Raw genomic sequence first — 15,027 nt, 5'->3', positions numbered from 1 at the left:
CTGTGCATACTGGGAATCAAGCAGCAAAATACGAGGGAAAGCACAACATCATTAATGGTTTACATTTGGATTGTGATTATTTAGCTGTGGACCAAAATGTAACAGATACTTTATTCTACTACTAAAAGAATAGGCACCAGTCTCATCAGGAACACAGTATCAGATACTGCAGGATGTAAAGAGGATTGGAGGAAAGAAAAGGCCAGAAGAAGTAAAAGAGAGGGGTTTATGATTTCCTCTTGTGTAAAGAATGAATAGCCCATTGATCTGTTAAGCAAAAACGTTCATGATTTACCTGAAGAAACTGATCTCTAAATAGGAATCAGGCCTTGGTTAGACATTAATTGGATTTCACCTACATCTCAGAAAGGAAAAAGGCAGCTTTCAGCTAGATCAGCTTGCTGCAGGGTTGCATGTTTGCCAATGCTGCAGAAGGCAGGTTACAGGAGTACATAGCTGGAGTGGGAAGAAAGGATGAAGGCTCACTGCTTTCAGTAGCATTTAGACATTTTCTGGATGAAAGCACACAAGAAATCATGATTTCAGTAGGCGAAGCCTACTGCTACAGATGAGAGATGTGAATTTTTTATTGCTTAAAACTTATGTTAAAGGTTGATACCTCCTCAGCCCAACTTTTTTCTTCCTCCTTCATCCATGATTCCCCAGGCTGTGGGAGCTCCATATGCATCAAGGGTAAAAGAGTAGAAGGAAAAAACACTCACCTGAAAGCCTTTTGAACTCTATCCCAACTTCTAAGAACAAAAGAAGGCCATGTATGCTTGAAGCTAAACATACTACAGTGCAACAAATTGGAAGAACAGTGAACATGGAGAGAAGTGCTCCAGAAATAAATGTTTAACAGGGTGTTAAACACATCAGTGTGCAGATAACCAAACACTGAAATGATGCAAAAGGGAAGACATGCCAACCCACCACCCGGCAACCCACCACTCCAGAAGAAGGGAAGAACCTGCTATTCCAAGGTGCCAGAGAGCACTTTCACTCCTTATCTGTAGGCCTGGAGCAGGTATCGGTCGGTATGATCCTGTTTTATTATTCCCACAGTTTCAATTCAAGGAGAGTAGAAAATGTAAGAAAACAGAAGCCATGCACATCTGCATTAAAGGCTTAATTCTGATCTTCATTATGGGGATACAGTTACTTGCACTGATGCAGTGGGTCTTCAGTCAGGGTAAGAAATCATTCAAGATGAAAATGTTCTTTGCATAGCAAAATGTCTGTTTCACAAAAGGTCCTGCGTTTACCCTTTCAGGTAAACACAGCACAAAAAAAACACTACCCCATTAAAGAATAAATGATGCATAAAGTAATTTTAAAAATTATAACAGAAGAGGATATTTTATAGATGACCCTGTAATTTTTAAGCGACTGGTTATTTTCACTTTCAGAGCGAGGTACTTCTAGTAGGACAAGTTGTTTTGAATTTCTGCTTTGTCATCAGCTCAATCTATAAAAATAAATAAAATGAAGAAAGTATCAACTAAAATAAACTGTGACAAGATGGTGGGGCATGTCCTATTTATTCATATGTATATTGCTATGGACAACAATAAACTGAAGCAAATGACAGGACATGCATCACCTATATTTAATCTTGCACACTGATTATTTTATTTATTTGATAGCAATACAATTAGTGCATAAAACTAAAGATCAGTAAGTCTGCACAGTGTCCAGTTATTGAATTAATAGTTTATGGTCTGTCTGACAATTACTGGCAAAAAGCAATGGCATAGTTGGGAGTAAATATTCAATAGGATAACAAAGTCTCCTGTATCCCTATTTTTACACAATATCGTGTGCAGCATTTAGCTGAATTGTAGGCTCTCTGCTGCTGTTTCTACACAAATGTGTTTCAGTATGCAATATCAATTCCTGAAGGCTATGACAATGACAGCATCTACCATTTGTTTGTGAATAGGAAAGATTTATCCTTGATGATTGTACAATGCCCCTTCATCCGGAGCTCTTCTCCTAGCTTTAGGTGGAGGTGTCATGAAACTAAATGTAAGTTGACACACTGCCTTGGCATTCAACCCCCCCTCCCGTGACCGGACCGGGACGCAAAAGGTCGATCCACACGGGATCTTAAGCGCTGCTCTTCACCAGGCAGGATACGATCCCCCCCGCTCACGTCCAGCCCGTACCGCCGATGGCTGAGGGCCTTCCCCACCCATCGCCACCGGGTCCCTCCAGGGCTGCGAGTTTGTTTGGCGTCTTCTTTATTTTTATTTTTTACTGGTTTTGCTTGTGCTAGCTGGCTCGCCCTCGGCAGAGCTCTACCTCAGCCAGGCCAACGCTAGAGCCGGAGGGCGGGCCGAGGGAAGGAGACCACCTCCCTTGTCCCCGGGGAGCTGCCGCCTCCCGCCGGCTGAGGGGCGGTCGCCGCCGCCTGCCCCCTCCCCGCCAGGCGGCAGCCGCGGGCCGCCTCCCTGCCTCCCGCCGGGGCTGGCCGGATGAGCGGGGCCCGGCGGCGGCTGCGGATGAGCCGGGCGAAGGAGCTGGTGGCGTACTGCCTGCTCTTGGGGCTGTCCGTGCCCCTCCTGCTGCTGCTGCCGCTCCTCTGAGATGCGCCGGGCGGCGGCTCGCCCCCGCCGCAGGGGGACGGGCGAGAGGAGCCGGCGGCAGCCCTGCTCTGCCGCCCGGCGTGCGGCCGGCGGCAGCGGCAGCAGCAGCCCGAGGCACTGACGCCGCGGCGGGGGAGGATGAGGCGCTGGGGCGAGCTCTGCAGCGGTGCCACCCAGCCTGCGCGGGCGGGCGGGCTGCCTCTCCCCGCGGGGGGGCCCGGCCGTGGCCCCGGCCGCGCTCTGCCCCTCTACAGGCTGTGATGCCGCCGCGCTCGCCGCTCCCCCGCCCTGGCTGACGGGGACGCCGAGCAGAGCCGCGGCATCGCAGCTTCCCCCTTCTGCCTTCCCAAGTTGGGCTTCGGTGGCTCGGGGCCGGGGCCGGCGGCGCCTCTGCCCCGGGGCGGCCCCAATGGGCCCGCGGCCGCGGGCACTGCCGCCCTCCCTGACCCAGCGCCGGACCCCGCCGGGAGGCGGCCGCAGCCAGGGGCAGCTGTAGCCGGGGGCGGCCGCGGCGCTCGCGTTGCTGCAAAGCCGCCGCTCCGCAGAGCGGAGTGTGTCCCAGCCGGCTCGCCGTGCGGGGAGGCGGGCCGGGGGCCGGCTGAGATGGGAGAGAGCATGTCCAAGAGACTGAAGCTGCAGCTGGGCGGCGAGGCGGAGATGGAGGAGCGGGCTTTTGCCAACCCCTACCCCGACTACCAGCCCCACGGAGCCGCGGCAGCCCCCAGCGCGGCGGACGCCCACCGGGACAGGGCGCTGCAGCCCCCGGCGGAGGAGGACTCCCTCCCGTTCGGCGCCGATGGGAAGGTGAGTCCCGGCCGGCGGGCAGGCGGCGCGTCCCGGCCCCGGCCCGCCACGCTTGGCTCGGCCCGCGGGGCGCTCCCTCCCGGCGGAGCGGCGGCCCCGGGTGCGGACGGCCATGGGCGCTGCCCCGAGGCGGCCCCCGGCGGGTCCCGGGCCCGGGGCGCTGGGGCGCTGCCCCTGGGGCTGCCCGCGGCCTCCTCCGCCGCCCCTGCCCGCCCACCGAGCGCGGGGCGGGTCCACGGCAACGGGCGGCGGCTTTGGGGGCGCCCGAGGGGAGGGATCGGCGGGGTGAGCTGAGGGAAGGAGCGGGAGCGCAGTCCGGCCGCACGGCTCGCAGCCGGAAGGAGAGGCTGTTGTTCGAGCTGTTTGTTTTGCCCCGGAACGGGAGTGAACGCGGTGCCCGATCTGTAGAGAACAGAACAGCTGTATAGCAGAACAACTATAGCTGCGTTTACCGCCGTGTTTCTGCCGCACAGAACGAGTCGCCAGCATAAGTAGCCCGAGTTCCACCAACGAAAGAGCATAGGGAACGGAAAAGGTGAGCGCCCATCTAGAAAAGGAAAGTTTGTTGTCAGCTGACAGTGCCACTCAGGCGTTGGGTGATGCTTGACTGTCCTCTGCCAGGCACGTGTTTACTGACATATACACGTCTATAGCTTCAGGAACACCATGATAGGCACCTGGCAGTCGGTTCATGCCCGCAGAAGGTATGTCTAGAGGCACTGGTCACCCAGTGTTTGCAGTCCTCCAGCTCTGCTTATCTTCTTGACACCACATGCTGCTGCTTTGGGGAACTATGAGTGCCTTAGGTTTCAAGTACAGAAGCTACCAGCCGGCTGGCTTAAGCTGCAGCAGGAATACCAGAATATAGACGTGCTGTCATTTTAGCCCCTGAGCAGCCTCATCCTTCGATACTGTGCTGCTTTGTCATCTTTTGTATGTGAAACACTGCATGGTGACATTGCTAGAAGCGCAAATGCACCAGGGGTGGGAAGCTAACTTCCTAACTTACTGTGACTGTATGGTGGGGTGAATAAAGGAGAGACGTTAATATCAGCTCTATATTTTTCTGCTTGTGGAAATAAGGAATGAGCTTAATTTACTGATAGGGTGGTAGGTCATGGTGCTGAACAGTGAGTGGGGCTTTCTCTCGAAGCATCATAAGTATCAGCAGAACACCATCACCTCACTATCTGTCCAATGCAATGAAAGGTTTCACTAAGTTTTTCTAACAGAGGTTCATGAAGTTGTATGTGGCTAAGCAGAGCGCACAAAAAGAATACTTTAGGAGTTCAGTGTCTTACTGCTGCAGCTAATTGCAGCTGCCAAAAGCAGAGCATTTGAGAAAGTTTAAAAAGCAAGAGTAGGTTCAGAAGTGAAATTTGCTTTGTTTTTTACAAAATTCCCTGGTGATATACTCAGTGTTGGTTAACCTATTTTTTTGTGGAAGAGAACTGTGATTTCTTTCTTCTTTTGTATCTGGCTTAGTATATAAAAATCATCCAAGTAAGATGAGTTCAGGTATGAAGGCAGAGAAGAGACAGCAAAACAGTTTTAGGTATATGTTGTTGTTAAATTGGTAAAAAACATGCCCAGAACTTTCTTCTAAGGCCTTCTGTAGGCCAGTCATCCTTCTTATGTACCTGCTCTAGATCACACTTCATGTCCATATTTTAAAAGAGAAAATAAGCCTTCATTTACTGCTGATTTGGATTGACTACAGCTTTCTAAAGTGAGATATGTAGAACAATAGTGATATATCAGAAGAAGGTGAACATCCTTAAAAATTATTTTGTAGGTGAGTATGCTGTATTACAGTGGGTGCAAATGTTTTTTCCCAGCATCAATGGTGGATGACATTCCTGTGACGTACCATGTGGCAGTCAGCAGCTGTTTATGCAGGTCTGTTCAGAAAACATGTTAGGTTACCTGAGTAACTGTGTATTTGATAAAAGAGGGTGTCTGGGCCTTGTTGCATTCAGAAGAATGAAACTCCTCTGGAAAAAAAAATCTTATGTGCTGTCTTAAAGCCATGTAACTACAGCAACTCTCAGTGGTCTTTGAGTTCTTTCAACTCTGTACATCTCATAGGAGAAGGCAGATGTGAGTGTACATTTTCTTTTGGTTTTGCATCTGTACAATCTGAGGAATCATCTTACGTATTTCTGGTCTAGAATATAGCTGTGAGTATATTTATGTGTATTTATATTCTTTGCAGGATTTGCATGTTGTTACTCATAGTATTATCCTTTTATGAGACTCCATGATGGGTACTTCGTGGTGCTTTTGTTGTTGTTTATGATTTCTGATTTGTGGTTCAGTGTTTTATTTTTGTATTTAATAGGCTCCCATTCCGTCAGAGAATTGTCTTTGCCTGCCTAAAGCCCCAGTGAAGACAGAAGGACTTTACATAGGTTAGGAAGTCTGTTCTGTAAACTGCTGTTCTGTACACAAGAGCACAAGTTTCCTAAAAACGAGAGCAGCTTTCAGAAGCCCTCAGTGAACTGCATAATTTCTCCCTCCCATCTGCTGCTGAGTTGAGCGGCAAGTGCTGAGTGACTCACGTAATGACAGCCTGAGGTGTGCATGGCTCTGCTGTTGTCATGGAAGGCAATGCATTATTAATCCCTCCATTTGATTTCTTATGCTGTCATGATTGTCATCTAAAATTCATCCGGTTGATAAAAGGACAAGAAGCTCTTCAGGTCGTTGTCTGAAATGTGATACAATTGGGACAAAGTGCTGCATATGAAAGTATGTGTTTGTATGCATAAGGTACAGTTCAGGAAGCTTGAAGGTATGGGAGCAGGAGAAGAGAAAACAAAATCTGAGGCTGCTGATTTACCTTCTTATAAATAGTCACAGTAAACACTGCAGTTACTTGTGTGGGCTCTGCTCATGTAGTTGAAATTCACTGTTTTCCTAACTAGATTTCTTCACCATTAAAATATCAGGGACTTGAATTGTTCCTGGAACGTGTCTGAGAATGCTGAATTCACCAGACAGTATTAATTCTAGATTAAGAAGAAACATAATTTTAAATGTAGATCTTTGTTTAATAAATTATGAATCTTTCAGTTAAATATATATCCTATAGCCCTTTTCCTTTTGATGTGGGTTCCATCGTGGTCCCTTAGCCTGAAAAAGTACCAATAGATATAATCTCAAAATTGTCCAGAAGTTTTCAAAATGGAAATCTAAATGGTCAGGGGAGGTAGAGAAATGAATAGACAGCTAAAGACTCAGAACAAAGAAATATTCCCTAGTTCTTAGTTCCCTAATATGATAGAGAGCTACAAAGCTTAATAAATTTCTTGGGAAGGGGAAGGGTGGAGAGCTTGCAGACAAGAGATGGCAATGACTTGTTCAAGGACCTGTCTCTGTGAGTGACCAGCCAATATCAACCTCAGATTGTCCGCTGTCCTTGGAGCCACCACAGCACTGTGGCTACATTCATAGTATAGTCAAGTGTGATTTGGGATCTGACTATGGGCCAGTGACTTGGGAACTGAGGCAGGCTGATATCTGTTCAGGCAGGGGAAGGTGGGAGCCTGGGCAACCTGATGTGGATTTTGTGTGTGTGCAAAAAAAACATCGTTGTCATCAAGAAATTAACACAACCTCAGCTCTCAATATAAGGTTATCTGAATTTGTTGAGGAATCACAGGGCAGCACTGAAATTAGATTCAAACTTTGTGGATACCAAAACCATAGCTTCTTTTTTAGACCAGTTCTTTCTTGATAAGTTTTTTTCTGATTTGCCATAATGTTTTAAGAGTATTAGTAAAAGGTGGTGGGTTCTGAAAGATGTATACAATGTACTTCATAAAGTTTTGCAAGGGGCTCTTTACAGGGAACATATTTTAAAGATAATGGTGCTCATTGGCAATTAATGTGATACAGAATATTTACTTAGATTATAATTTGGGTGATTTAGTAGGTTTCTCAATCTTCTGTTATTTCTGATAATTCCTTTATGTGGCTTTCAGTCTTCCTTCTCCTTTAAAATATAACTTAAAAATATGTTAAAAGTCCTGTTGTCATTGCTTTGCTTTTCTCCCTTTGGTATTTTCTTGTAATTTTTATCTCACCAGGCATTTTAGTCGTCTCACTGAGAGCAGCAAGTTCTCTCTGTTCTTGAACTGACTCCTCAGTGACAACTTGCACTAGTGGGAATTACACGACTCATTGCACTGGAGGCAGAATTGAAACTCTAGAGCCAGTAAATATTTCTTCCCATTTTTTTTGCCAGTGATGTGGGGCAGGGTAACTGCATTTCTTGAGACTGACACTTTTTTGACCATTTTCTGGCACCGCATCTGAGATGTGTGCTATTTTGATAGAGGATTCTGAAATGCACATGATTTACTGTGTACTGTCCACGTTTCTTTTGAGGGAAAGTTTGTTTTGCTTTTCTCGAGTCGTGGTCACCATTAAGTCAGCAAATCAGTGTGTTGTACTTCATTGCCCCTTACTAACTCATGGCAGCTAGTGTGCCAGCCTGAGAGGAAGAACTGCTGCTTCTTCCCTACAGCGCAGATCAGCACTGAATGCCGCTTAATGCTTTTCTGAGGGTCTTTATTGAAAGCCTCTCCTGCTATTCAGGACAGCGCTTAAACTACATATTAACTACTATTTGGTTTTAGTCAATGAGTTCTGAATGGAAGTATTTTTAAAATTCAATACCCAAGTTCTAATTAAATTATCTTGCATCCATCTACTCTTCGTCAGTTTATAGCTTTATCTTGTAGACGTCCATGTTAAGGAGATATTGCTCTAACTGGTTGTGTGGTAAATGCAATAACAGGTGCTTGTTTTTTGGTGAAAATAAGTTTTATTTTTATTATCTGCACTGATCTGCTGTCAAGCACAATATGTGCAATGTATCTGTTCTCAGTGCATCAAGATAATTTAGACAGCGTTGGTAGAGGTTTTAGCTTTTTTTGCAACTTGAGGACCAACTAAAAATGTCACAGCTAGGACAGAGACTTCTGTGTAGTGAGTGACTTTAAATCATACAACAGACTTTAATTTTCTCAGCTTTCGAGGAGTAGCACACTGGTGTTAGGCTACCTGGAGGACCGGTGATTTTCAGTATTGCTCTTTTTCTTTATCAGCTTCCATTTTCCAAAACATAGGATAATGTTCCTCGGTATCTGTTAATCATGTTTATTTTTGTTACCAATAATGTGAAGCTTTTTGATGACTCTTTATGATGATCTAAATCTTTAAGCTTTAGGGGTTTTGCCATCTTATCACCAGTGAGACAAATAGCTCCTTTTGCACAGAAATGCATTAGAAGCACAGTTTCCTCATTTCTTTCCCGCTTTAAACAATTTTTTTGGTAACTTGAATGGTTTACCTTTTAATGATTTTTTTCCACACCCTTATCTGCTCTGAGATAGGGTTTGATGACTGCTTTTAAAGCCTATTCCTAAGCTGACATTTTTAGCAGTGTAGTAGTTTGCCTACAGCTATTGATTTCTCTCTCTTTCCCTCCCTCCCGTTTTCTTTTTCCATTATTTTTTCCCCCACTGTCACATGGATGGTACTAAGTGCTGGATCACTGAAAGGCAGTGCAATGTGTTCTATAGATAGCAGTGTTTCAAAGCATTTGCAAAGCATTTTATTAAACATGGCAATTGTTTCTGGAAGGACCTATCTGAGGAGTAGCAGAGAACTGTGTTTGACTGTTTCAAAGGATGGGTGATGAGGTTTCTTAGTGTCTGGTATTTTCAGGGAAGAAGAAAAAACTGCTCTTGGAGCTGTAAGCGTCTTTTGATTTAGGTAAAAATAAAGTAGAACTTGGTTTTTTTTGTTCATAAAGACAGGTCACCTCCCAGCAGACCCTGCTGGATTCTGCATATGGGATCCTACTGCCATCCCTTCTGGTATGCTTTTCCAGGAGCTCTGTGGAGATGCGCGTGAGACTTCGCCCTGCTTCACTAAACCCATGCTCCAATGCATGGGTGTGAAACCTGGCTCCCTTACTGCCAGTGGCAGAGTTCCCAATGATTTCAGTACGGCCAGGATTTCTTGTTTCAGTAGAGCTGTGAGCTGTCCCCTACCCTGGTCTTCCTCACCAGTGTATGTCATGTCCTTTATGCAGTCTTTTATGCAAGTTTGGTTTTTGAATGAGTTCTTATTGCACTGCCAACTTGAGCTGTATTTTCTTCTCTGTGAAATGCACTTTGTCTGAAAGAAAACTCAGCACCACGTTATGTGTCCTGTTTATAAAGTTTCTAAAGCCACCTTTCAACATTCAATTCTTCGCATAATTAATTTATTTTAGTCCATGTAAGCATCTGTTGTAAGCTTATAGGAGAATCTTATAAGACAAACAGTGACAGTGCTTGGTTGTCAAAGCTTCAGAGCAACCAAAAAAAGAAGAGGCAGTGGTGGAGGGGTAGATAACTGGGGAAAACTTTGTTGCCGCTTAAAACTTTTTTACACTGACATCAGCTTGGGAATAGCTTTGTTTGGGATGGCAGATAATTATAATAATAATAAAAATATCCTTTCATCTATGTTCTTCCAAGCTGTTGTTACAATTCCCATCTTAGGGAGGGATATGCCAACCTGAGTTAAATTATTTGTGTGGGACTGCAGTTTCAAAGCAGAACCCAGGCATTGTGATGTCCTAGTATTCCCCTCCTGCCTCTAAGTAATTTAATCTGGTGTTTAATATAAAATCTGCTGATTTGGTAACAGCAGGTATATTGTCAGAACAAAAAGATAACCAGCCTGCTTGTGATGTGCAGTAGGTAAATAAACGGGGAGTCTGAAGCCTTAGTTCACTCATGTCAGATAAGCTGAGCACTCGATGCATCCGCATGAATATCCTCATACTGTTTCACCATATGCCTTGGCATTGGCATAGCTGTCTTTTGAAGGAGAGAAACCCTGCCCTTGGGAAAGGCTTTGCTTTGTGTTGAGACTTCACTGAACTAGTCAAGAGTGTGAGTGTGGGAGTGTTGTGTGTGTGTGGTACAGTTTTCTAACAAAACAGTGCTTCTTGCCATATTAAGAATGAAGAGTAAACGACATCAGATGCCTACTGTGGTTGGTTGCTATTTCCAGGGTTATTGGAGAAGGTTAAAGGGGTCTCTAGCTTGTTTCTAGGGTGGTATGTGTGCAGTGTGAGATAGCACAGTTTCCTTCTCCCTTCCTATTTTACCACCGTAAAATGGATTTGAACTATTGACCCTGGAGACTTCTGCTGTGTCAGAAGCCTTGTGCAATTCCTATTTTCCTTCTGGTCTCTGAATCTGTTGAATGGCTGTTTGAAATCACTGAATTTTATTTGAAGTTCTGCTCTTAATAGATGTACAAAATATGGTACATTCTGAGTAATCAATTGTATGGTGGCATCCAGGACCTTTCATTTATCTGAACCCTTCACTTTTGGGATCTGTTGCAATCAAGCATGAGATTACCTTACTAGTGAGCTATTTTCTCTTTCACCAGTGGAAAAATTATAAATGTAGATGTGTTTAACATCAAAGTCTTCTCCAATCTGATTTGTTCCAGCTGCTGAGAAGGCTAGAGAAGCAAGAGGTGGAAGGAGATCAAGCACTGTTCAGGAAACAGTAGCTTATTCTCAGTGTAAGCTGAAAAGTAGCCAGATTGTGTAATGTCATTTTTCTGATGACTGCTGCATTGTGGCTCTTGGTTTGGGAGGTGGGGAAGCTCTGCTGACTTCCATCTTCCTAGAGAGTTTCTCTTCTGGCTGTCCTGAACAACTAATTTATGTGTGGCAAGTGATGTATGCCTGGGACTTACACTGTGTGTAAATGATGGAAAACACATTCAGGAAATATTTTGGGGTGGCATAAGGTTTGTGCACATCACAATTTTTGTTGGAGTGATGCAATTATCCAATAATGATAAAACTTTTCCTATAGCCCAGAAAGGGAGTATTTTTTTTCTTCTCTAGCTCTGTTGTAGATAAATGGTGCTGTAAGTAAAACCAGCGCTTAGGCTCTATTTTAATCTCTGAAGTAGTTTTTAATAAATGTGTTAATAGGAAAAGCTGATCAACAGGTCATACAGTTAAATTTAAAATAACCCCAAACCTAACTGAAAAAACTCCCAAACAGGTTTGATCGCTGTCCCTGGTGTGCCCACTCAAATGTAGAGTTGTCCTGTGAAAGGACTTCATGAATACTCTTTCTCATGGAAGTTAATAGGACAATAGATTCAAGTTAATTAACTATTTCCATTTACTATAGGCTTAAAGGAGTAATCCATTGTGTATCTTCCCCTAAAGTATGCATCATGAGAGAGAAATGTTGGCAAGAGTAAAGTATCCTCTATTATATTGCATGTATATCATCTATATAAACTTTTCTTGGTCAAAACTAAAAGCAAGCAGTGCATAAAAACAAAGAGTTGTTTCTTCACCTTCACACGAGCTAAAACTGCTGAGCTAATTTTACTCACCCTCTTTGTATTTAGCTCTTCCGTAGCTGTGCATTAATACATCGCTGCGTTGAACAACCTGCTCGTGATAAAGCATGTCAATCCCAATATTGTTTTGTATAGGAAAGACAGCAAGAAGTAGGAGGAAGGACATTTAGGCAACTTGACTTCTGTGTGGCGGTCACAAACTGTGACATCAAAAAAAGTTGGATTTAAGAAGAAAATGTGTCTACATCATAGATTATGTGGTTGAGCACATCATTAAAAATGATCGCTTGACTTTGACTTGATTGTCTCTAGTATGAGTATTTATTTTCCTTTAGCTATTTCCCCCTCTGTAGTGCCACAAAGGATGTGCAGGGACCTTGAGATGAGAGCAAGCACCTATAACACAGGGCTTGTGCTGTGTTTGTCCATAATGTGGTCTTGGTTCCAGGACCCTGCATGGAGTACTGTCCCATGGAGTGGCAGCAGATGGTTGTCTTCTGTTTGCTTCTATTCACCTCTACTTAGTTCAAAGAAGCTTTCTTTACTGTATTAAGGGCCTGAGATGAGAGGCAGAGTAGAATTGCATACTGTCACAGTGTCCATAGCTGCTCTTTGTGTGACTTTAAAGCATACCCTGATAATTTTTGTCTAATGTACACCCTAGTAACTTACTCTAATATGTAGTCAGAATGCATTTACGTGGGACACGCTTAAGGTGAATCACCTTGATGTTACTGATTACTGTATGTAGGGTATTTATTCCCTGGTTCTTTTTTGGTTCATTGGTTTGGGGTTTGTTTGGGGTTTTTTTCCTCAAACAAGAAAGTGAAGCAAACAGTTTAAATTCTTAGATTCTTTCCTTTTTTGACTCATTCCCTATCTCCTGTTTTCAGGTCAATGCTCGGTTCTCTAAACGGATCCAGGCAAAAATTAAAGACCTTCTGCAACAAATGGAGGAAGGGCTGAAGACGGCAGATCCACATGACTGCTCTGCCTATACTGGCTGGACTGGTGAGAAAGCTAGAATTTGATTGAAGTGTATTTGTTGAATGATATAATTGGGTTTATTCACAGGAGAAAAATCTTAATGTTCTCACAGGAGTGGCAGAAGCGCTCTGATACAAGCATTTGTGTGAGTTGGTTTTTTGTTTAACTCTGGACTCTTGGTCACTTCTGTCTGGAATGAATGACTTCCACTGACTTCAGCAGACAAAGTTACAGTGTGATAATTTATTTTTGTGTGTGGAGATCTTTGTCTTGCAGAAGGAGTGGATTTTCTAGGGCTGCTCACTCTTTCTGCTCCTTCAGTTTACCTCTTGTTTCTTTAAGTTTGGGTTTTTTGGGGTTTTAAAAATAGTTATTTTTCACCTTTTTTCTGTTCAACTGAGTATTAGTTAGCAGTTTCCTAATGATAACAGCATCTTCTAATCACTGGGAGTAGGTGGGGGGAATGTGTTCTGTGCCCAGGAGTTTGGAGCCTTAAAATCTAGAATACAGATACTTTGACTGTGCTTGTTCTGTCTCTGAGAAAATGGTAAAATGAACGTATGAGGAGAGGGAGTGTAGAGGTGGGGTTGTGAGATTGTAAAGATCATGGAGGTAAATAAACATGTGCAGGTGCTGGTTATTGCTGGGGACCATCATTCATTTAGCATTGCATCAACAATGCTGTTTGGGTGTGAACGAGCCCTTATGATTGTTGGGATTTAACCCCAGCTGGCAACTAAGTATCACATAGCAGATACCCTGCCCCTTCTATTCCCCCCCCTTCGCCCCCAGTGGGATAGGGAGGAGAACTGGGGAAAAAAAAATCATGGGCTGAGATAAGAACAGTTTAACAACTGAAATGAAGTAAAATATAGCAACAATAATAATAAAACAAACAGCAACAATAATAATTGTAATGAAAAGGAGAGGGAGAGAGAGAAGAATAAAACCCAAGAGAAACAAGTGATGCACAATGTTGTTGCTCACCACCCGCTCACTAATGTCCAGCCTGTGCCTGAGCAGTGATTGGTGGCTTCCTGCCATCTCCTCTCAGTTTATGTACTGAGCATGACGTTCTGTGGTATGGAATATCTCTTTGGCCAGTTCAGGTCAGCTGTCCTGGTCATGCTGCCTCCTAGCTTCTTGTGCACATGCTCTGTGGCAGAGCATGGGAAACTGAAAAGCCCTTGACCTGGGCTAAGCACTGCTCAGCAGCAACTAAAACATCAGTGTATTATCAATGTTATATTCATATTAAATCTGAAACACAGCACTGTACCAGCTACTAAGAAGAAAATTAACTGTATCCCAGCTGAAACCAGGACTCTGATCCTTTAGGATCCTTAGGTTGTCAAGTCTGATGTGGCCACCGTTCTTCAAGTTGCCAAAATGCTTTTCCATCTAGACCTCTTAAGTGTGATTTTGTTGGAATGAATGGCTTATTCTATTTCTGCTCTTCTAGCTCACACTTCAGGCATACTTATGCTTTTAGCACAGCATGTTTGAAATGTGTCCTAAGGAGATCTATTCTTTTATCTTTATGTCATGAGGGGGAGTAGCTTGGAAAAGCTCTCCAGCCTTTGCCCATCCTTAGGCTTAATTCTGGCAATGAAAGGGTAAAATTTCTTTGCTTTCTTCTTGATGTTTCAGTACAGATGGTGCTGTGGGTGGAGGGGTGGGGAAGTTTTAGACAACTCAGGCTTAAAAGGTAGATGTATTTCAAGGTCTGAAAGTGAGTGGCTGCTAAGTGAGTGCAGAAGATCTCCAGTGGTGGGCTTTCTCGCTCTGACAGTACAAAACGGCTCCCGGGGAGCTGTGTTCTGGCACTGTGATTGACAACTGAAATTATGGCTGATAAACCAGAGCATGCTGAAAATGAGTCATAAGGCAAAAGTAACACAGCCATCATTAGCTGAAGCAAGAATATAGATGAACAAGTAATGTCGCCTCATGAGAGTGGGGTTTTTCCATCCTGTAGAAGGATCACTATCTACATCTGTTCCAAGCTGTGAACTTTGTTCAGGGTTCCTGTGGATATGGTTCTGAATAAATATATTTAAATTATCTGGCTTTAAGAAATACTTATTGAAAATACTTTCTCCCCAAACTTGCTCTTTGCAGCATTTTGCTAATGTGCAAATCAGAAGGTAAAAGCAGTGCTCTAAACAACTGCCCTGTACCAAGTCTAGGCAAATCTCACGGGCAGCGCAGTCCTGTGCACTGGCTTGTACTTTGTGAAACA

The 15,027-nt window shown here is 44.1% G+C and overlaps 2 protein-coding genes across 2 annotated transcripts in view; both read left to right on the top strand.

Annotated features, from left to right (window-relative positions):
- The window catches only part of EGFR (epidermal growth factor receptor), a 1,326,436-nt gene that overhangs the window by 187,376 nt on the left and 1,124,033 nt on the right, over nucleotides 1-15,027 (top strand). The gene's annotated exons all lie outside the window — the stretch shown is intronic.
- LANCL2 (LanC like glutathione S-transferase 2) overlaps nucleotides 2,696-15,027 on the top strand; it is a 31,258-nt gene continuing 18,926 nt past the window's right edge. Inside the window, exons 1-2 of the mRNA XM_050330287.1 lie at nucleotides 2,696-3,392; nucleotides 12,692-12,809. Of these exons, the coding sequence (XP_050186244.1) occupies nucleotides 3,192-3,392; nucleotides 12,692-12,809 (319 nt within the window). The 5' untranslated portion in view covers nucleotides 2,696-3,191. The remainder of the gene's footprint in view (nucleotides 3,393-12,691; nucleotides 12,810-15,027) is intronic.

Source organism: Myiozetetes cayanensis, unplaced genomic scaffold (assembly GCF_022539395.1).
Source record: "Myiozetetes cayanensis isolate MyiCay16 unplaced genomic scaffold, myiCay2020 scf1, whole genome shotgun sequence".
In the NCBI taxonomy this organism is placed as follows: domain Eukaryota; kingdom Metazoa; phylum Chordata; class Aves; order Passeriformes; family Tyrannidae; genus Myiozetetes; species Myiozetetes cayanensis.
Note: the sequence above shows the minus strand (reverse complement) of the source record. Positions and strands in the feature narration are given on the sequence as shown.